This window comes from Suncus etruscus, chromosome 16, assembly GCF_024139225.1.
Source record: "Suncus etruscus isolate mSunEtr1 chromosome 16, mSunEtr1.pri.cur, whole genome shotgun sequence".
Taxonomy (NCBI): domain Eukaryota; kingdom Metazoa; phylum Chordata; class Mammalia; order Eulipotyphla; family Soricidae; genus Suncus; species Suncus etruscus.
In genome coordinates, this window is record NC_064863.1 from 67,339,974 (window position 1) to 67,363,948 (window position 23,975).

At 38.8% G+C, this 23,975-nt stretch overlaps 1 protein-coding gene across 1 annotated transcript in view; it reads left to right on the forward strand.

Annotated features, from left to right (window-relative positions):
• Window positions 1–23,975, forward strand: part of FRAS1 (Fraser extracellular matrix complex subunit 1) — a 377,453-nt gene that overhangs the window by 346,496 nt on the left and 6,982 nt on the right. Inside the window, 5 exon segments of the mRNA XM_049789877.1 lie at window positions 336–486; window positions 3,818–3,925; window positions 6,070–6,229; window positions 10,444–10,560; window positions 22,078–22,244. Coding sequence (XP_049645834.1) covers window positions 336–486; window positions 3,818–3,925; window positions 6,070–6,229; window positions 10,444–10,560; window positions 22,078–22,244 — 703 coding nt within the window.

Below are 23,975 nucleotides of genomic sequence, written 5' to 3' on the forward strand. Positions count from 1 at the left end.
TTGTCAGAAGTGTCTTTATTGAAGCGACTTTGCCAAATCATCCTATCTCAAAAAACAAGATTCCTACCTTGCTACTTACATTTTTATTTTTATATTTTCTTTACTTACCAGGAAGCTCCATAAAAAACCTAAAGGCAATGTGTGTGAGGGGGGAGGCAGGGCAGTTGTCCCTACAGCTGAGGACTCAGCTCCTAACCTGGTATCTAGCACAGTCATGAATACTTGATTAACAATTATGATTCACTGAGCTAAATCTGAGTTGAGTTGTGTTGATAATATGCTATTTCATCCCAAGGGAAGAAATAAGCCACTCTGTGTCCACTGTTGTTTGGCAGGTGAGAGACTCAGCCCAGTCCTTCCTTACAGTGCACGTGCCCCTGTATGTCTCCTACATCTATGTGACAGCCCCCAGGGGCTGGGCCTCATTGGAGCACCACACTGAGATGGAGTTCTCCTTCTTCTACGACACTGTCCTCTGGAGAACAGGTATTAAATGATATAAAGTGTTCCTCCAATATGCTCAAGCCAGATTAAAAGAAAAATTAAGTGGTGACTTGTAACAGTGTCTGTTGTCCTATACCCTACAAACACTCAAACAAGAACAACCTTACGTCTGCAGAGGTATGACAGGGAGGAAAAATGGACTGTTGGCACTTGTTCAAAAAAATACTTGAAGAGGAGGGTGTAGAGAAGGCCATTGCTCTTCACTGCATTATCCATCAGCAGGCCCTTTGTAGTAATTGCCTGCCATGTGATAATGTGATGTCTGTTGTTGTGAAATGCATCAACCAAATCAGATCCAGGGGCTTAAAGCACAGGAGGTTCCGTGCTTTGTTAGAGGAAATGGAGTCAGAATATGGAGATGTGCTCTATTTCACCGAGGTACGTTGGCTCAGCAGGGGAAATGTCCTGAAAAGGTTTTATTAGTTGAGAGAAGTGAAAGCCTTCTTGGAGAAGGATGGGAATGCTGTTTCTGAGTTGAGTGATCACAAATGGCTCATGGACTTAGCTTTTCTTGTTGACATCACACATAAGCTGAATGAACTAAACAAGATGTTACGAGGCCCGGGGCAGCGTATCAGTGCTGCCTATGACAACGTGAAAGCATTCTCCACAAAACTTGTGTTATGGAAATCCAGGCTCTCTTAGACAAACCTTTGCCATTTCCCAGCATGCAAGAAACTTGTGGATGCAGGCATACCATTCAGTGGTGAGAAATATGTTGATGCTATTTTTAAGCTAGAGAAGGAATTTGATCACAGATTTGCAGACTTCAAAAAGCACAGAGCCACTTTCCAAATTTTTGTGGACCCCTTTTCCTTTGATGTGCAAGATGCCCCTCCTTTGCTTCAAATGGAGCTCATTGACCTGCAGTGCAACTCTGATCTCAAAGCCAAGTTCAGGAAGATTAGTGGAAAAGCAGACATGCATGGGCAATTTTTGAGAGAATTGCCCCCCAGCTTCCCTGAGCTTTCCCGAATGTTCAAGCGCACCATGTGCCTTTTTGGGAGCACATATTTGTGTGAAAAGTTATTCTCCACATTGACTTCAATAAGTTAAAGTACAGGTCTAGACTTAATGATGATCATCTTTAAGCCACACTGAGGGTCTCAACTGCTTCCTCTCTAAAGCCAAATGTGGTTCAGATTTGTGAGAAGAAGCGCTGTCAAGTCTCTGGCAGCAAGGAATAGTCAAAAGATGCCATGTTCAGAAGAACTGTTTATGATCTTCACTCAATGTTCTATTCATATTCAGAAGAAATAATTAAAACTGTTAATAATGACATTTGAGGACTTTTTTGTGTGTGAAATCCCTTATGTGGCCCTTCCTCACCCCGACTTTGCCTCCTGCGGCCCCCAGGAAAATTGAGTTTGAGACTCCTGTTCCAGAGGGTCTGAATTGTGATTTGCTTTTTCCTTCTTTTCATTGTCTTTTACTCGACACATTGTTCCAAACTCACTTCTCTTTCCCACCATAGCAGTGATTTACTTGATGTAGAGCAGTGTTTTTAAATTGCTACCAGAGGGCCAGAAGCCATTCGCCTTGCCTGTGGCTGACCTCAGTTCAAATCCCTAGCACTACTTATGGTCCTCTGAACATGCAGCCAGGAGTAAGGCCTGAGGACCACAAGTATGATCAAAAGCCTATCAAATGAAGTGCTTAGAGTTTTCTATACTGAAGGAATCACTTCTTATTAAAGAAAATAGGTTCCCTTTATAATTGTCTTAAATTCTTTTTTTTTTTTTTTTTTGGTTTTTGGGCCACACCCAGTAACACTCAGGGGTTACTCCTGGCTATGTGCTCAGAAGTTGCTCCTGGCTCGGGGGACCATATGGGACACCGGGGGATCGAACCGCGGTCCGTCCAAGGCTAGCGCAGGCAAGGCAGGCACCTTACCTTTAGCGCCACCGCCCGGCCCCTTAAATTCTTTTTTTAATTTTATTTATTCATTCATTATTTATTTGTTTATTCATTGTGTATTTCAAATTTTTCTCCTCTGGTTCTGGTATGAGCTTTGGGGATTTTGTTAATTTTATTTTTATTCTACTTGTGGTGTAGATGATCCTTTAAATTTTGTTGTTTTTGTTTTTGTTTTTTTTTTGTTTGAGGCCACACCTGTTTGATGCTCAGGGGTTACTCCTGGCTAAGAGCTCAGAAATTGCCCCTGGCTTGGGGGGACAATATGGGACACCGGGGGATCGAACCATGGTCCTTCCTTGGCTAGTGCTTGCAAGGCAGACATCTTACCTCGAGCGCCACCTCACCGGACCCGATCCTTTAAATTTTTTATACTAACTTACTGATGTTATTATTGGAGTTGCTCAGATTAAAGTGACAATTTGCTCACATAATGTCATATTTATCTTGCTTTCAGCAAGCTACCATTTCACTCTCCTTTGGCGTGAATACAAAATGAAGCCACAAGGACTTTTTGTTTAAGTTTCTATTAAGTCCTGATAAATGCCCTGGTAAGAAAAAAATACAGAATGAAGATGTGCTGAAACCAATTTTAATATAAATTTGACAGTTTATTTAATATAAATATAACTTATATAATATAAATTTAACAAATTTGCCACTTTTTGTTGAGGATAGGAGGCTTCCCAAGCAAGATTCAGGAGACCATCAGGATTATACCAGGGAATATTTAGGAGACCATTATGTCTATGATAAATCTTGGGTCTTTGCATAAGCAAGACATGCCTGTGAAATCTGAGTTGTCACAGATACTGCCTGACTAGTGAAAAGCATTTTTGTTTTTTAGTTTTTGTTATAAAAGAGTAGGAATTTAGGGGGAGAGGCTCAGGACATACCTGGCAGTGGTCAGGGTCTCCCTGACTCTGTTAGGAGTCATTCCCAGTAGTGTTTGGAAGACCATATATATGCCAGGGATCAAACATGCAAGCTAGTACAATAACCTTGTACTGTCTCTCTAGTATATGAAGTTTTCAAGTGATTTTTCAGTCTATGAATTTGAGTGGGACTGACAGGTATAAAAGATTATGTCAAGGAGAATGGAACTTTGAGAAAAGAACAAATGAGAATGAACTGCCATGCAATTTGATACGTAAATGTCTCTAAATAGCTTCTGTGTTCATATGGATTTGTAAACCTTTCTCAAATTGCATTCAAATTAATGTATAGGCTAGAGTGATGCTCATTGATTCTCATGTCTAGGCACTTGAGTCGATCCCTGGCATTCTCCAATTATTTTAATTGTGTAGTTTTAAGGAGTCACTGGAGTAACTCACATAGATTTGTGTTTGGGAGATCTCTTTGCCCTAATGTGGATGTTTTGTTTGTGATCATCTGCCAGGAATTCAGACTGATAGTGTGCTCTCTGCAAGACTTCAAATAATCAGAATTTACATTCGAGAAGATGGCCGACTTGTCATTGAATTCAAAACCCATGCCAAGTTCAGAGGTAATATCAATGTTATTTCCCCCAAACTTTTTATTAAAAATATGGTATTCACACTTATTTTTTTCTTTTCTTTTCTTTTCTTTCTTTATGTGCTCTGCCATGTTTTTTATCTCAAGACCATGGCGGGTTTTGTGTGTGTGTGTGTGTGTGTGTGTGTGTGTGTGTGTGTGTGTGTGTGTGGTGCTTATGTTATTGTTGGAGTCCTCACTGGATATTTGACACTTCTTTTTGTACTGGTGGAGTGTTTCACCTTCTTTTTCTCCTTCGTCTCTCAAACTGATGTTGAGAGCCTCTAGAAGAATCCTGCTTATTTTCTGCGTATTAGACTTTTACCCCAGTTTATTACTTTTCTCTTCTTCAAACAAAACCACATAACTTGAACTAGCTAGTCCTGCCTCCCACTTAGAGGGGGAAATAAGAGAGGCACCAAGACCAAACAGGTGCAAGACTACTAAGTAGTAGGCTAGGTACAGAGGGGACCACATATTCTAGCAGCCCTGGGGGTGAGGGAAGAGCATATGGGAGGTAGGACAAAAACGGAGGTGTAGGGAGGACAAATTGGTGATGGAAATCCCCCCCTGATTTTATGTAAATATATACCTAAAATATTATTGTCAACAATATGTAAGCCACTATGATCAAAATAAAAATAATATTAAAAAAATATAGTATTCATTGGGACCCGAGAGAGAGTGCAGTGGGTAGGGCATTTGCCTTGCACATGGATGATACAGGTTTGATCCCCAGCATCCCATATGGTTTTCTGAGCAGAACCAGAAGTAACTTCTTTCTTTCTTAACTTCTTTTTTTTTTTAATTGGTTTTTGATCTTTGGTTTTTGGGTCACACCCGGCAGTGCTCAGGGGTTACTCCTATGCTCAGAAATCACCCCTGCCAGGCTCAGGGGACCATATGAGAAGCCAGAATTTGAACCACCATCCATAGGGTGCAAGGCAAATGCTCTACCATTGTGCTATCTCTCCAGCCCCAACCAGGTATAATCTCTGAATACAGAGGCAGGAATAACCTCTGGGAATCACTGGGTGTTGCCCAAAACATAAAAATAAATTAAAATAAAATAAACACTTTTATCAAAAGAATTTGGATTATTAATAGAACAAAGAAAATAGTCAATAATTTTTAGCATTTTGGTATGTATGTACATTAACTTGGAGTATTTGAAAGCAAGTCATGCCTTCGTGTTACTTACTCTAATAATGTGCAGAAATTATTTTGGGAAAAGAATATTCTCTCGTATAGCTCAACCTTGTGATCATATCCAAGGCTTTAACACTGAGTCAGTTAAGTCTAGGCCCTATTTTTATTTCTTATAGATGTCTTTTATATTTTTGTAACTACTTATATTATTTTTATTAGTTTATATAAAGGAGGTGGGTTCAAAATTCATATATGATATTTTGGTCTTTTAAAATCTAGAGTAGTCTCCCTACTTTTACCTATTTGTGACACTATATTACAGCAGTTTTTTTTTTTTTTTGGTTTTTGGGTCACACCTGGCAGTGCTCAGGGGTTATTCCTGGCTCCAGGCTCAGAAATTGCTCCTGGCAGGCACAGGGGACCATATGGGGTGCCGGGATTCAAACCGATGACCTCCTGCATGAAAGGCAAACGCCTTACCTCCATGCTATCTCTCCGGCCCCTATTACAGCAGTTTTTAAATAATAAAAGTATCTTACTAAAGAATCTGAATTTTTTATTGAGGTTACCAATTGTTTCCTTTCACCAGGACTTGGGTGACCCTAAATGAGATTTATTATTTTATCCAAAATTGATATTTTATTTTTAAACTACAAGACTTGCTATCTCTAAAAAGCATGTTGGTTGAAATATAAAGAATGTGATATTTCTTATCACATACTGACTCTGAAATTATGTCTGCTCATTAGCACCATTTCCACAAGGAACATTATTATTATTTATAAATGTATCTGACCATAGTGAGCCTTATTAGCAAGGAAATAGGCTAGACTGAGATGACATATTGTTCCGACCAATGTGGGCTATATTCTATGGGGCAGGAAGGTACATTCAACATTTGAGTGTTAAATCAATTCTCAGGGTCTTGTAGGATTTATCACAAATACAATAAAACTCACTGATTTTCATGTGTTTCTCTTGAAACAGGACAGTTTGTGATGGAACATCACACCCTCCCTGATATTAGGTCTTTCATATTGACTCCAGACCATCTTGGAGGCATTGAATTCGACCTACAGCTCCTCTGGAGTGCTCAGACTTTTGACTCCCCATATCAACTCTGGAGAGCCACAAGCTCTTACAACAGGTGAATATGTATGATGTTTTAGAGTAGATAAGAAATGGGTTCTGTTTCTTTCAGTTTAAAAACAGGACTTGTGCCCTCCTCCCCAAAGGCTGTACTTGGATTTCAAAAGGGGAATTGAAAACTAGAGAGACAGTACAGAGAATAAAAATATTTGTCTTGCATGCTGCTGACTAGGTTTGATTCCTGGAACTACATATGGTCCCTTGTGCACTGTGAGGAATAAACCCTGAGCACAAAGCCAGGAATAAACTCTGATTATTGCCTGGTGTGGCTCGAAATAAATATAAATAAATAAAAGGGGTATTTATAGAAATAATCTAGCAAAGAGAAAAAGAAACAAAATATAGCTTAGACAAGCTTTGGAATGATAAACCAGGAAGTGGTCGCTCTTATTTCAAGGCTAAGATTAGGCAAGACAGAGTATCATTGTCATTCTCACTAGCTGGAAAGGAATCAACTGCTATATCCACCTGCAAAGGATTTGGGAAATGAAGCCAATAAAACTTTAACATAGGGGCTGGTGTGGTGGCGCTAGAGGTAAGGTGTCTGCCTTGCCAGCGCTAGCCTAGGACGGACCGCGGTTCTATCCCCTGGAGTCCCATATGATCCCCCAAGCCAGGAGTGACTTCTGAGTACATAGCCAGGAGTAACCCCTGAGCGTCACTGGGTGTGACCCAAAAACAAAACCCAAAAAAACAACAACTTTAACATAATTTCAAAAATATCAATTCCAGTAACCATAACCTAAATCAAACCAAGATCTCTGATTATTAGGTCCAGCTGTCACTTTTTATGGTTCTCTAGCCTATAGATAAATTAAAAATGTCATTCATCTCCCAATCTAATCTAGAGATTATATAGAAGAGGGGTTATATAAATACAATAAAATATTCATTTGTAACTGGAAAAGAATAGAATATACAAAGTGAAAACTATTACCATGAAATGGATAACAGAACAACCAGGACTGTCATAAATATCATTATCCCTGTTTAATAGGTCACTAAATTAAGATATACTTTTAGCCTGAAAATCTTGTTCCCACTTTACAAAATAACAGATTGTCTTAAGATTCATGTTTAAGGGCCCGGAGAGATAGCACAGCGGCGTTTGCCTTGCAAGCAGCTGATCCAGGACCAAAGGTGGTTGGTTCGAATCCCGGTGTCCCATATGGTCCCCCGTGCCTGCCAGGAGCTATTTCTGAGCAGACAGCCAGGAGTAACCCCTGAGCACCACCCGGTGTGGCCCAAAAAAACAAAAAACAAACAAAAAAAAAAGATTCATGTTTAAAAGGCTGTCAGTGATTGATTTTTGGTATTATTTTAGGTGAGTTTTGATATAATTATTCTTTTGAAATAGATTTTATAATTAAAATTATCTTCATTATATTAAGGACTGCTTCTTAGAACTGCATAAGCTTAAATGGGTACTTTTGTCCTTATTTATAGACAGTGAAACTGACCTCTGTGGGTCTCTGGGACACCCCACTGCTTGTCCAAAGCTCCTCCCCTCCTCTCTAGCCTCACCTTATACCCAATTCTTACATACCTCTCCTTCCCTTAATACACCATTCCATCCTCACACCATTTCTTTACAATTCTTGGTGTCTTTTCTGTTCTCTCCCTCTTGCAAAACTTGAACTGGGAGCCCCAACTCCTATAGTGATATCTGACCCTGTAGTTTGTGAAGTTCACTTTTCCTCAGACCCACTTTGTTTCAGCTTCTGCTTTAATACAGTTTAAAGCCATATGTCCCATTTTTCACCCAGTTCTGAACTTCTCTGAGATTCATGGTAGGATGATTCATCTTGAAACTTAAATTGGTGGTTTGGACACACGATAGGACCTGAATAAGTTAGGTCTTCAGGAGGACCTTGCATTTGGGCTAGAGAAATGAAAGTGAAAGTGGTCAAGTGAAGAATGCCCAGCACTTAATGAGTTGCGCAGAGCTCCATAATATCCTACAGAAGAGAGAACCCATCGTCGACTCTGGTCTTAGTTGCCTTCCCTGGCACTCTCTGTATGACATGGACAAAGTCTAATGTTTAGAAAATAAGGAGAAGAATTATAGCATAAAGACTTGTTCACAGATGTGTTTGGTATATTTACATTTTCAGTGAGAAAAGCGACCTTCAATATACTTAAGATTGGGAGGAAAGTAGAAATGCAGGATTGGGAGACTGCAATTTGTCCTAATTCCCTTGTCCATCCAGTATTGGTGTATCAAGGGAGATTCTGGGGTCTTGGAATACATGGGTAAACAAAGTAAAGATCCCTGCACACAGCCACTGTAGAAGAAAACACAATAGAGCAGACATAATAAATAGCATAAAACTTTAGAATGTGATGTGTTCTATGGGAGGATAAAAGATATAAAGCAGGGCAAGCAGAATCAGGGCTATGGAAAACTATCGTTTTAATTAGGCACTTCCAAAACAGGTGTCATTAAGAAAATACATTTGAGCAAAGAATTGAAAGAGGAGAGGGACTTTTGTGTAGATGATCCTGGAATTGTGCCAAGGTGCACAGCACTCCTGGCTTCTGCGAACATAAGGAGACCCGGTGATATGAGTGCAGCGAGCATGGAGGGGTGGAGGTGAGAAAGTTAAAGAAATGAAAGTGCGTGGTGACTTTTACTCCAGTGAAACAAAGCTACAGGTTGTGTGCAGAAGAACCATAGGATCATGGATTTTTGAGTGCAAGGGTCAGTCCTGGACAATTCTGCCTAATTAAATAGTTCTTGAACTAAAAGTTCCTAGTGACCTCATCTGTGTCATGTGAGTATGTTGTGAAGGTTTCATATCCTGATGATTTAAACTTTGAGGAAAAAAGGTCTCAGGAATGCAAGATGGAAGATTCATAGGCTTTTTGAAAGGTCTTAAGGCCAAAGTCCTTAAGTATAGGCTTGCATGTTTTGTATACAACTTAAAACCAGGACAGAGTCCAAGCAAAGCCCAAGTCCAATAGTCTCCCAGTTTCTAGCCAGAGCCATTCTGCTCAGCTAATCCCAGGATGGGCCATAAACCCTCTGTTTCACTATTTTTACTAAACATTTCCTCTCACTTTTCTAACTGGTAGACATAGTACTATAAAAGAAAAGAGTCACACCATGATCTCAGAGGATACAGACACTATTTGCTCACAATAGTTATAATTAAGATTCACAACCCTGTGCTCTCCCATTCAACGGATGGCAGCCTCCCAAAATTCATGAAGTATTTTCTGGATGCTTCTGGAAATCTGGCTGTTTTCCAGGCCACCTACAGGGCTGCAGCTGCTCCTTGGTGAGACTGTGGGAAATGAAAGGGGTGAGGGAGCAAAGGTTCCACGCTCCTTATGTTACCATCAGCTACTGAGGGGAAGTCCCAACTTATCTCCCATGGGAGGAGCTACTACTCTTCAACTGGACCCAGAGCAGAGTTTGGGAAGGGGCCTCAGAACCCCTAATGAAATAAATGATGGGATTGGCCATCTCTTTCTGCAGTGACATCCTATAACCCTGAGGCATTTGCTGCCTGTTCCATCAGCTGTGGCTGAGTCACAGCTTAAGAAATCAAACTAGTTCCAGCTCACCTCAGGAAGCTCACCACAAAGAGTGATGAGTTTAGTTAGAGAAATAACTACATTTTGAACTGTCCTAATAATGAGAATGTATGAGGGAAATGGAGAGCCTGTTTAGAGTACAGGTGGGGAGGAGGGAGACTTGGGACATTGGTGATGGGAATGTTGCACTGGTGATGGGTGGTGTTCTTTACATGACTGAAACCCAAACACAATCATGTATGTAATCAAGGTGTTTAAATAAAAAAAATTGAAAAAAAAAAAAGAAATCAAACTTGTAGCAGAGGTGTTGAACAGTGTCAGAGAACTCAAAGTACTAAACAGAGACCATCAAATTGTGTATAAAATGCTAAAGAAAATGGCTAGTTATATTTTGCCTTCACTAAAGTCTTTTAGAATTTTTAAAACTGCGGTTTCCTCATCCAATTTTGCAAAACAAGCATAAAATAGCTCTCTTAAACGTCTCTGGATACTACTCTGAAGGCTGGAATAATCAGTGCTGAATCCTGCAAATTGTGTGTGTAGCTTCGTTAAGTTCTTGGACGTATTACACAAAACCCTCTAAAAAGTGGTTAATGAAACCAGTGTGTTTCAGGGAAGGTCAATAATCTGCAAATATTCACTTTAGCCACAGTTTTCTCTTCATGTTTCCAGGAAGGACTACTCAGGAGAGTATACCATCTACTTGATTCCCTGCACTGTACAACCCACTCAGCCCTGGATAGATCCTGGAGAGAAGCCTTTGGCCTGTACCGCACATGCCCCAGAAAGGTAAGGAGAAACAGAGCCCCATTATATGTCAATTTTCTAGTCCACTAACTATCTCTGTTAACTCCAATATTGGCTTTCCTGATGCTTTCGAAGCCATTAACGGATGTACAAAGTCAGTATGTGACATGCTCTTTCCCAGCACAGGTTAATCAGGTTGGCTCTCTGCCAGTCAAGTTGTATCAACTCACTTTGTGTGGCAAGTATCCTTTTCAGCGTTTATAAGGTATAATTTCTTAAAACTTTTGTACGTTCTATTGAATTTTTGATGTTCAAAATAACTCCCAGCTCTCTCCTCTCTGGAGAAGTTCATTAATTTTTAACACATTATTTTTTTTCTCTTTCCTATGGCATATTCTAAAATATCTAAATAAATATATAACAAAATAAATAAAATAACTCCAGAGCATAGTGCTGTAGTGATGTTCATTATTTCTAAATACCAGAAGGTTGTGGTGTATCTTATAGTGTATAATACACCCTAAGGGAAGTTTTATTCAGGCATAAGCTATACTGTTCTTGTCATAAGCAATAGCAATGTAGACTGTCTAATGTGTCTTTAATTAAGCAGATTTATATCATGGTCAGTTGAAGAGACTGTTGAGCAGAAGCTGTAGGAACTCCACTCTGTATTTCCCTATGAAAATTGGTTCTGAATTTACTAATTCAGTGTTCATTGCAATTTTACAGAGCATGGCTGCCATAGATAATAATATCTCAGGATGTATCAGTCAGTCTATGTCATGCCCAACTAAGTGCCCTACATGCTGAGTCCCTGGATATATAACTTTTAAAGAAACTGCCAAACTATTTTCCAAAGTGTTTTTATATGTACAAATACTTGTATTATACAATTACACAATTTTAAATATATAATTATATGTATGCATTTCTGTTACAGATAACAATTATAGATGACAATTACTGACAAGTAATCCAGTTCCTCTGTATGTATGGGTGGGGAATAGCAGGGGAAGGTCAGATGAAAGTAGCTATCAGTTACAATACCATACAGCAAAAATCTGATAATATAGTACATTTTATTAATTATGAAATATTTTAGATATTCAGAAGGTCATATACAGTGAGTATATAAACCTAAAGAAATAGAACAGTATTTAATATCAATTATAGCTGCAATGACTTGAGTATCCCTTGGGCTGTACTAATGATAATAAAATGAATTGTAACTACCAGTGACAGTAATGACTCTGTAGACAGAATAGATCACATGATAGACTGCACTAAGTCTGAACATTTTATTTTCACTACAATGATCCCCCACAAGATTGGTGCTGTTACCTCCATTTATAACTGCTATTACTAGGAATCAGGAGGAAATAAAATATGCATTAACTGTACCTTTTAAATAACCCAAATCCCTTTCAGATTTTTTTTTCTCAAGGAAACTTTATTAAAGACACTACATTTCAGAGCCAGAGCAGTGGTGCAGTGCAGTGCTGCCTTGTCTGAGCTAGCCTAGGACAGATCCTCCTGCGCCCGATATGGTCCCCCAAGCCAGGAGCAATCTCTGATTGCGTAGCCAAGAGTAACCCCAGAGCATCACCGGGTGTGGCCAAAAAAGACAAAAACAAAAAAAAGACTACATTTCCTTCCTCATAGACCAACTATTCACAACCCAACTCATACACCAACATACACTATTCACAACTTAACACAACCCAAGATTTGTCTTTATAATAAAAAAATATAAAGTTTAAACCTTCACTTGGATCATTTGTCCCTTTCTCTTTTATCTCCCATCCCAGCTCAAAATACTATATCTCCTAATGACCAGCATTCACTTAGAACTGCAATTGGCCTCGACACATTCGAGCCTCAACATGATCTTTTTATAGTTATAGCCATTTCTGTAAAATTGGTTTAGACCTCCATAATCATTCCACTTCCTGTCATATACCACTTGCCTTGGCCATTCAGAGAATCTTTGCCTTTCTTGTGCTATGTAACTTTGTGTGTCTGGAGCTTTCCACATTTCTTACAAAAAGTCAAGTAGAATTTTAGTACATTCACCATACTTGAGAGAGCTGAATCCACGAGGAAAAGAATCCCTTTCAATTTTATTCCCTCCCACTTCTCACACAGCACTAACTAGTTTTTTTTTTTAATCTCAACCCTTATTTTGGCTAATGGTTCACTTCATATTTACTTCATGATTTTACATGTTCTAAATGCAATATAATTATTTTATACATAAATCATCTCCACAGTTTTGGGAATTCTTCAGGAATTATTTGTTAATTCATGCCTATAATTTGTTTTTCACTGCATTAAAGTAATTATTGTAAAATATTTTTGCAATTACTATGATCATTCTATTCTATTTATATTTATAATTCAAGGTTTTTCTATTTATTACAAAGAAAGCTGTATGTCTCTTAGTACACTTCTGAAGAGTTTCTACTGATTGAGTATTGTAGTTGTTTGTTTTGTAGAAAGAAGGAGTGTTGGGTCACTTCTGGGAGTACTAGTGGACTCAGGAATCACTCCTGGAAGTTCTCAGGGGAATAGATATGGTGCTGGGAATTGAACTAGGATTGGCCATATGCAAGGTCAATTAAGTACAAAGCCTTTAATTTTGTAGTATGTGATATTTTGTTTTGTTTTATTTTGCTTTGAGACTACACCTAAAAGTTCTTAAGGCTTACTTTTGGCTCTTCACTCAGGAATCATTCCTGTTGTGTTCACAGGGCCATATTTGTTACAGAGGGTTTATCCTGGGTCAGTTGCATGCCCTACCCACTGTACTACTGTATCCTCAGAGTTGAATACCTTTGCTTCACAGCAAAGTTAATTATTATATGTGGATCTCCATTATTTCTGGGATGACTTTTCTTTGAGCCTAATGTTATATTTGCTCATCTATATGACTTCACATGGATGCAATAGAACCTTCAGACTTTATTCTAAAGAATTTTGTCTCATTATGTATATTTTTATGAGCTGTTATGTTTTACTCTTATGATTATCATTATCTTCTCAACTCTATTATTGATTTATTTACTATACATTCTTAGTGTCTTATATACCACATAGTATATAATCTTATATACTATGCTATATCATATTATATATTATCTTATATATGTATTCTAATAATGCTTTATTAACAGATAATATGAATGTTATCTGACTCTATGCTCAGTCAGATAAATGAGTTATTGATGCAACTAATAGTCAAAGTAGAGTTGACTTGGATTATATAAAGTTCTTCTAAACCCTCAAGCTCCTCCTATATGCAAATCCTTTCAAATTTCCACTGGTACAACATGCAACTAAAGTTAAGGAATTGTCAGATGAAATATTTGAGAAATAATGAATGCGAGTTATTACTTGTGCATTTCTCTATAACAAATACTTGTGCCCAGAGCAGAGCTAACATTGAAACTGCAATGGTTAAGCATATAGACTCTGGTGCAATGATGAGTAAAGTTGGCTTACATCGAGTAGTAGTAGGTCACACTTTAAAATGTAAAAAGCAGAGCTGTAGATATTGCTCAGGGCATAAAGCACATGTCATCAACCATGGTTCAATCCTGGAATCATGTGGTCCACAGTGCAGCTCTATAAGCTAGATAACACTGCTAGATAGTCTGGTTATTTACAGTGTTGAAAGGTAAGCAAATTGCTTCTTTGAGTCCTTGCATGGAAACGATGGCCCATTTGGCCCAGAATCACTAGGAGGGTTTGCTAAACTGTTGTGCAATGCTCTCCCCCACCAAAAATAATATAAAGCAATGCTATGAGCATTGGTGCTTGCCTTGTATGTGATCCATCTTGGCTTGATTGCTAGCAGTGCATATCATCCTCTGAGCATGGGCAGGAGATATCCCTGAGCAGTGTCAGGGATAAGCCTTGAGTACCTTCAGGTATGGCCTAAACTACTTCCTCTGCAAAAAACATTTTTTAATTAATTAAACAGCTATGTACTCTAAAAAAAATAACAATTTGTGATTAGGACAACTGGAAAGGGCTCTGACCAAGCCTCTATGAAGTGCAGAAGAAGCTTCTTAGAGAAAATTATGTTTGAGATATTATCTAAAAAAAAGTTAATTAGGCAAAAGATGATCTTTTAAGGGAAGAGTATTCAACCAGAAGGTTCATCAGGTCAAAATCAGCAATTTTTAAATTCATTAAAACTAATATTAAATCTACCTGCAATAATTAAAAAGGGATAGAGCAGAGTTTTGACTTATTGGTAAAATACTTGCCTGGCCTGAGTGAGGCCTTGGATTGGATTTCCAGTGCTGCTAAGAAAAAAAATTAGCCTACTAGAAAATCATTCCCCAACTAATAATTTCATTCTGTCACTGCCTTATTTATGTCACGTCTTCCCCTGACCTAGCCTCAGCAATGACCTTGTGTCTTAGTTTATTTAGGAAACAAGGAGCATTTACAAGCTCCTACTACCATGCCTACTTTTGTGTATATATCTGCACATATACACCTGTGATTGTGAATGAATAGTTCTATTTGTAGTCAAAAATCAGTCTCCACTTGTGTACTAAAGCCCAAACCCTCTTGTTTACTTTATTAAAGACAACTCACAAGTAACCTACCCTTCTATAAGAATTGTCACAGTCAGTGCCAGAGAGATACTATAGGGTTGATAAGACCCTTTTCTTGCATGTATAGCAAACCCAGTTCCAATCCCCAGCATCACATATGTCCCCCTGAACCTCATTAGGAATGACCCTTGAGCAAAGATTCAGGGATAAGCCCTAAGCACAACCAGGTGTTACAAAAAAATGTGCCCAATCTCCCATTTTTTCAAAATAAAATCCCCTTTGAATACTATTTTTCTGGTTCCACTTTTATTTTTCTCTCAATTATTTCAAGATGCCCCCACATTTTTAAAAATAATTTTTATTTTGACCAAAGTGGATTACAAATCATTCACAGTAATATTTTAGGTACATAGTGACATTGAATAAGGGCCATTCCCACCACCAATATTGTCATCCTTCCACCCCTGTTCCCAGCATGCATCCCATATCCATCTCTTTTGCTGCTAGTATAAGTGGTCCCCTCTGTATCTAGCTTGTTGTAGATTGGGAATTGATTTTGTTGTTTTTGGCTTTGGATTTGGTGTTTCAGTCTGATCATTTTTTATTTTTAATCAATGTTCATACGACTGTTTGGTCTTGGTACCCTTCATTATTTCCCCCCCAATTTGTGAGGCAGAAAAGATGATTCAATTTATGTGGTTCTGTATGAAGGAAAGAAAAAGAAAAGAAGGGCAAAAATCAAACAAACAAAAAATGGGAGGAGTCCTTCTAGAGGCTATAAATATCAATTTAAGAGAAAAAAGAAAAAAAAGGAAGAAAAACATAACAACAATACAAAAAAAAAAAATCAAGCAAAAATCCGAAAAGCACCAAAGCAATAAATACAACAACCAAACAATAACCATGGTCTCAAAATAAAAACAAAACAAAGCACAAAAAAAAAAACAAAAAACAAACAGTAACAAAAAATTAATTTGTCTTCTTTTTAATTAGTTTTTTGCATAGGCACAGTAAATATTGGGGAGATTAAAAAGGGAATTCCCTTGACCTAAGAGATACGGGGTTTCTGCGCCCTTGAAGCATACTGTCATGGGAATAACTACAGATCCGTGCGTGCTCTTTACTCTCTCCTAGGTCCTTTTGTGGTGTCTGGAAACTTTCCACTCAGTCGTGATGATAAAATCAGGCCTCTGTAACTGGAGGTCTTGGTATTCACACAGGTCATAGGTTCTTTACGGTTCTAGAAGTTCTGTTTCATCACTGTTGTTTTAATCAGTCTTCTGTAGTCGATGGTCCGGTGTTTCCAAAAGTTCTGCTCAGTGGCAGTTGTCTCAGTCAGACTCTGGAATTAGAGATCTTGGTTGTTTTACAGATCATAGGCCAAAGCCTAGTCTAGGGTCTTTTTTATTGGTCCCAGAATAAGTTCTGCCCAGTCATGTTTGTCAGTCAGTCTTCTGTAGTTAGTGACTTGGATTTTACACAGATCAAAGGATGACATGTCTTCTGGTTTTATCTTATGATGGTGAGGTAAGAAAACCTTTTCTTAGTTCAAGTTGTTGCCATTTCCTCATTGTCAGGGTATCATATCAAGTCTGGCACGTGTTGGTGTCAGAGCAGTATAAAGAACATCCCAGAGGGAGTTTGGTTCCTAAAGCTGTTGCTTAGAACTATGTCAATTCTATGTCTGAGATCTAGGGCTCGGGTTAGGATGGTCACTGTTTAATCACATGGTGTCAGAGCAGTATTAAAAATGTCCCAGATGGGGCCAGAGAAATATCATGGAGATAGAGCATTTGTCTTGCATGCAGGAGGATGGTGGTTTGAATCCTGGCATTCCATATGGTTCCCCAAGCTTGTCAGGGAGTGATTTCTAAGCATAGAGTCAGAAGTAACCCCTGAGAGTTGCTGGGTGTGACCCAAATACCAAAAACCAAAAAAAAAAAAAAAAAAAAAAAAAAAAAAAAGAATGTCCCAGAGGGAGTTTTGTTCCTGGAGCTGTTGCCGAGAACTGTATCAGTTCCATGTCTGTCCATGTCTGAGATCAAGAATTCAGGGTTGGATAGCCACTGTCTAATTTTTATGTGAGTGTCTTCAACCAAATTTTTTTTTTTGCTCGTCAAAGTGGCTACAAATTTTATCCTAGATTTACAGGCTAAATTCAATATTTTTGACTCATTCTGGATATTTAAAAGTTGATCAAGCTAATCCTTAAAATACTTTATTCATTCAGAGTATCACGCTCTGTTTATTTTTCCTCACTGTTTGTTCTTTGTGGCTTTTTTTGGGGGGCCACACCCGTTTGACGCTCAGGGGTTACTCCTGGCTATGCGCTCAGAAATCGCTCCTGGCTTAAGGGCACCATATGGGACACTGGGGGATCAAACCACGGTCCTTCCTTGGCTAGCGCTTGCAAGGCAGACACCTTACCTCTAGCGCCACCTTCCTGGCCCCATCTCACTGTTTGTTCTGCTGGTTCCTTTTCTAATCCATGGTCCTTTGAATTTGAAGTACCTTAGTCTCAGGTTTGAAATCTCTCTTTATTCACTCAGAGATCTCATTCACCTTTTATTTTAAGGAAAAGTAACAACTCCAACACAGAATTACCTTCTAATTCAGTCATATGGACTCTTTAGTATTTCCCCGTGGCTCACTTACTAACCTCTTGAACTGAACATATCTATAATGAAATCTTTCACCTTCTTCCACCATACTATTATTCCTACTATTTTCTCATTTCACTCAGGGCAGCTTCAGTCTTCAAGGTCAGCATTCGCAAACTATAACCCACTGGCCAATTCTAGCTCATTGTTTGATTTTTATCTGAAATTTTATTTTAGAACATATATGCATTAATTTACAAACTGTGTTTTTTTATTCTAGGAAAACAAAATTGAATAGTTACAACAAAGATCACATAGCCCACGAAGTCTGCCATAGATACTCTCTGGGCAAGGGATATGGTTCAAGCAATAGAGCACATGCTTTTCATATGTGAGGCTGTGGGTTCAGTCTCCAGCACCATGTGGTCCCTTCCCAGAATCACTAGAAATGATCCTGGGGATCCCCAAGTATCTTAAGTGTCTGTTCTCCACTCCTAAAAATCCAACAAATATGATTCCCATAATAATTACAACAACTGGGCCCAAAGAGATAACACAGCGGCGCTTGCCTTGCTAGCAGCCGATTCAGGACCAAAGGTGGTTGGTTCGAATCCCGGTGTCCCATATAATCCCCCATGCCTGCCAGGAGCTATTTCTGAGCAGAGAGCCAGGAGTAACCCCTGAATGCCGCCAGGTGTGCCCCCCCCCAAAATTACAACAACTAAAATCAATAATAAACAACATATTTATTGCCTGGCCATTTACAGAGAAATTTGTTGATGGTTATATACTGACTTACACCCAAATCCCCAAACTGGATTCATCTTTGACTTCTCTCTCACTGGGACTTAACACCCCATATCTAGCATGCTATGGTAAGATGAGTTTATCGATAACTCTGAAAACCATGGGAAGCTCAGTCATTTGTATGCCTCTCTAGTAACTGGCCTGGTTAGAACCATCTGCATCACTTTAACTGAATCACTACAGTAACCTCCTAACAGGCGTCCTCTGTCTAGTCTCAACATAGGAGACTCGACTCATTTCTCCAAACCTTCCTTCAGGAATTGGAGAGCAGCCAACCTTCTGCATGCAGCCAACCCTATCTGACCCTCGGTACTGCAAATGATTCCCCCAAGTACTGCCAGAAGTGACCCCTGAGTGCAGAGTCAGGAATAATTCAGGAGTACTACTGGGTATGGTCACAAACAACAAAACCCCTTTTTCAAAAGTTTAACCAAGACCTAGAATCCTTATAATACATACAACTAAGACTTTGGTGATGTGGCCTCTAGTTACCAATCTGATCCCATCTCTTTACTTGTTTTATTTCACTTATCCTACTGATTGTCTATTCCTCTACTACAGTGTTTTTCAACCTTTTTTGTGCAAAGGCACACTTTTTTCATGAAAAATATCACGAGGCACACCACCATAAATTTAACTTTGTGTCTATATTGACTATATATAAAGTAATTCTCTTTATAGGAATCAAATAGACACAAAGAAATTATTTTATAATTTCTTTATTATGAAATAATAAAGTATTTTATAATGGTTCGGATTTCTGTTCACTTACTCAGTGCAAAACCTGGGCCTGTTTGGCTGAACACAAAGCTGATATTCTGGCAGGAATTGAAGAAAGGCACACACGTAGTTCTTCATCAACAGCTCTAAGTCTCTCTCTGTTTTTGGTTCTTATAGTCCACAATATGCATATATATATATATAGTCCACAATTTGACTCACAAATAGACCAAAAATTCCCAAGCCACATGTTACGGATAAAATTAAAATTTTTCCCACGACACACCAAACAGTATCTCACAGCACACTAGTGTGCTGCGGCACAGTGGTTGAAAAATGCTGCTCTATTACATGGGACACTCTTATACCCCAGTTGTCAATGAAGTGACTTTCAGAAGCTCCTATGTTCAACACCTCACTATATCCTGATTTGCTTGTTGATTTATATCTATGAGTATCTTTGATGTTAAATCAGCCATTTAGAGAATAGGGCATTGCTTCTTGGCCTTTTGGCTAAGATTAAGTGTATAGGAAGTACAAGGATTCCAGACTTTGTAAACCACTGTCACAGATTAAACAAATCTGGAAGAGAAAAAAAATTTTTTATAAAAACCTCTGATTTGACAAACAATCTTTCAGACATCTTACAGAATCTCAAGTAAAAACCTAAATTTACAACTGTTACCTGAAATAAAAAGACCATATGTTTTTTTCAAGTAGTGTTCTCTCTTGAATTCCTATGTACCTCTTTCTTTCCCATCAAATCTTTCTAAGTAACTTTTGTTCAATAAACACTATCTTGCTTCATTAAAAAATAAATTATATAAAGAGATTATAAGAACTTCCATTGTAGCTCAAGAATCAGAAGGACAAATCAAAAGCTTGACTTGGGACTGGCTTTTTTTTTTTTTTGATTTTTGGGCCACACCTGGCGTTGTTCAGGGGTTACTCCTGGCTGTCTGCTCAGAAATAGCTCCTGCAGGCACTCGGGACCATATGGGACACCGGGATTCGAACCAACCACCTTTGGTCCTGGATCAGCTGCTTGCAATGCAAACGCCGCTGTGCTATCTCTCCAGGCCTGGGACTGGCTTTTTATGTGGAAAATTATCTTGGAGTAATGGAATCTGATACCATTTCTACCTTGGAAAGTGTCAGAATTTTAATCAAAATTTTAAGTCATAAATATTAAATCAAATTAGTGATTCCTTGTCCTTTATTTTTTCCCAGCCTCTTTCCCCTCTTTGTTCTTTATTTTGGGGGTCCATACTTAGTGATGCTAGGGCTTAATTCTATACTATTGTGTCCAATCATTTCCTATTGGCACGAGAAGTCTTCACACACACCCAAGTTATTATTGAATCTGGATGTTTTTCCATTTGTTCATAAATAACTTTCCATCACTAAGAGAATGTGAACCACATAATAAATTCTCGGTGAATATTTGTTGCATAATGAGTACCAAGGCAGTGAAAATATGGAGTAGAGAACTGTCAAAAGACCTGGAGAAAACAAGAGACAGCAGAGAAAGTCTTCAGTGCTCAAAGGAGGAGGGTGAGCCAAGTCCCTGCGCTGTTAAAGCCCTGGCAAACCTCACCCACACTCTGGGGTTCCTGAAATGCAAATGACCCAGCATCACTGCTTTATAACTAATCTCTACAACAAGACAAAGAAAATTTCAGGTACACAAGTTTAGGGGCTGAAAATTCTCAGGTCTTCTCAGAGTTGAGGTGGATAGCCTCCCCTCACTCTCAGTCTCCATCAATTGCTGGAAGCCTCAGCAGCCACACCTACATCCCACAGCCACCTCCATGTAAATAACAATCCAGTTTCATAGCTTCATGGCTAATCTCAAAAGGGCTATAGGCCATGATACTGAAAATCACAAATATACCTGTTTTCATTCTGAGAACTTTGAGGTGCCCTCAGGTGTAGCACAGGCCATGCATCATCCTTCTCAAGATGCTAGAGTTCCTGGAGCTCATGACCACATACATGATCTTGTGATACCTCCAAATTCCACAATACTGACAGCCAAGTAGGAGCACAGCAAATTAAATGGGAAAGTAGCATAGAATCCAGAAAAGTTCAGGTAAGTTCAATAAACCAAAGCAATAACACAAAAGACTCAACTAGCAATAAACAGCTCAAAACCACCCAATAATGATTTCAATGACCCCATCGTGAGATATAACAATTTTCTCAAATTTTCTTTTACTGAAATATAACTCAATAATCTCAATATTATTGGACTTTTGTTTTAATAAAAAAAATATAAAATAATATAAAATAAATTATTCTGTGCCTTATAAAGGTCAGGCTTGGGGATGGGTGGGAGACTGTAGATAATAGTGAAAGGAAGGTAACACTGTGATGGATTGGTATTGTACTACTGAATGCCTGAAACAACTGCATTATGAACAACTTTGTACCACTGAGCTTGAATAAAGTAAGGGGAAAAGGACAGGTTCAAAAATTGAAAAAGGAGGTTAAAGAAGTTGGAGTCAGGGATGAAGAGAGAGAATATTGTCTCACACTGTGTTGAAAAGGAAGACCGAGGATAAGTACATTTTGATTACGTTAGAAGAATCAATCTTAGGCTATATGGATCTGGAAAGGAGAATCAAAGCAAGCCGTGAGAATCAAAGGCTCAGGAAAAATAACAATTTGAAGCATTCCAAAGACAACGATTTATAATATTAGACTAACATACTTCTACACACATCACTTTATTTAGTAAATTTTTAGCATCTGCTACAAAGGACTGTTCAGATTCTTAGAAGGGTAGGAAAGAGATGACCGTTTGAATGACAAATGTAAAGTGGACCCTGCTTTCACGCAGATCTTATTCTTTCCACCTCTAGATTCCTGATACCCATTGCATTTCAGCAGACCAACCGCCCTGTGCCAGTTGTATATTCACTCAACACTGAATTCCAGCTATGTAACAATGAGAAGGTTTTCCTAATGGATCCCAACACTTCTGATATGTCCCTGGCAGAAATGGATTACAAAGGTGCCTTCTCAAAAGGTAAGTACTTTTCTTTGCCTATAGAATTTATCATTGATCTTGAGGACTGCAAGATAACACTTGAATTTCTTCAGCTTACCTCTGCTTGTCCCTTTCAGCCAATTCCCCAGGAAAGATGCCTTTGATTGTTATAGTTTTAATCAAGGCACAGACACATATTTTTTTCTGTCAAGTCTGGAATCTCCAACTCAGTTCTAATATTCTAAGTTTGAGGAAACTTCTTAGAGTAGTTGTCAGTATAAGCCTCACTGCCTCCTAGCTTTATGCCAAATCTACTTGAATTCCCACCATTCTCTCTCTACTTAAAATGGTCATCCTGATCTACATCTACTGCAATTAGAGATGCCCTCTATTATCAAAAGTCTCACTCTTTTTTCTGCCTATGATTCTCTGCATCCTACCAAGAGTAATCCCTGATCCCTGAGTACAGAGTCAGGAACAATTCCTCAGCACTGCACAGTGTGACCCAAACACACACACAGTGTACTCCCCAAAATACTTTCCTGTATTTTATATATATATATTCTCAACTTTTTTTTTGTTTTTTTTTTTGGGGGGGCCACACCTGGCAGTGCTCAGGGGTCACTCCTGGCTGTCTGCTCAGAAATAGCTCCTGGCAGGCACGGTGGACCATATGGGACACCGGGATTCGAACCAACCACCTTTGGTCCTGGATTGGCTGCTTGCAAGGCAAACGCCACTATGCTATTTCTCCAGGCCCATATATTCTCAACTTTAATCCTCAACCTTATTTGCTTCTCTTCCCAAGAATTTCTTCTTCCACGTCCTTCTCCTATCCAGGTCACATTTGCTTCCTCAATGCCACGAGTAAATTATCTGGGAGAGGGTTTGGAATCAATTGGGTTTGGGGAAAATTAAATTATAGAATAAATTAAGAAATTGTCTTATCACAGACCCTAAGAAAGGAGTAGCTCCATAGGACTAATACCTATCAATCTGTCAAATGTGGATTTTCTTTGGGAAAATTCTCTTTCTGGGTCTTACTTTCGCAGTTCAACAAATGCTAACACAAAATCTAACAAGTGCATTATACCTTCTCCTATGCTGCTTACTTTTTGTATCTTTATAAAATCCTTTCTAACTTTTCCCCAGGCAGATTCTTGAGCTGAGCTATAGGCACATCTAATTATGTACTGTATAGAGTCAGAGATATAGCACAGCAAATAGGGCACTTGCCTTTCATATAACTAACTCAGATTTGTCCCCAGAATCCCATATGGTCCCCGCAGACCTTTAGGAGTGGTTCCTTAGCTGGGTGTGGCTCAAACACCAAACAACAAACAAAAACAAGCATAAAAAAAATCCCAGGGCCCGGAGAGATAGCACAGCGGCGTTTGCCTTGCAAGCAGCTGATCCAGGACCAAAGGTGATTGGTTCGAATCCCAGTGTCCCATATGGTCCGCCGTGCCTGCCAGGAGCTATTTCTGAGCAGACAGCCAGGAGTAACCCCTGAGCACTGCCGGGTGTGGCCCAAAAACAACAACAACAAAAAAAAAATCCCAAAACTATGTACTTCTGTTGTGCTGCCTAACAAAGGAGTAGTAGGGGTGGTAGGACTCTGGGTTTTGGAGCCAAGTGCCTTGATTTTAAAGTCTGCTCTGTGACCTTCAGAGTCCCTCAGTTATGAGAATAAAATTCTCACACAGGGAGAACTTAGTATAATACCTAACAATAAATAATGTGAATTTGACAGGTGGTAGCTGTCATCAG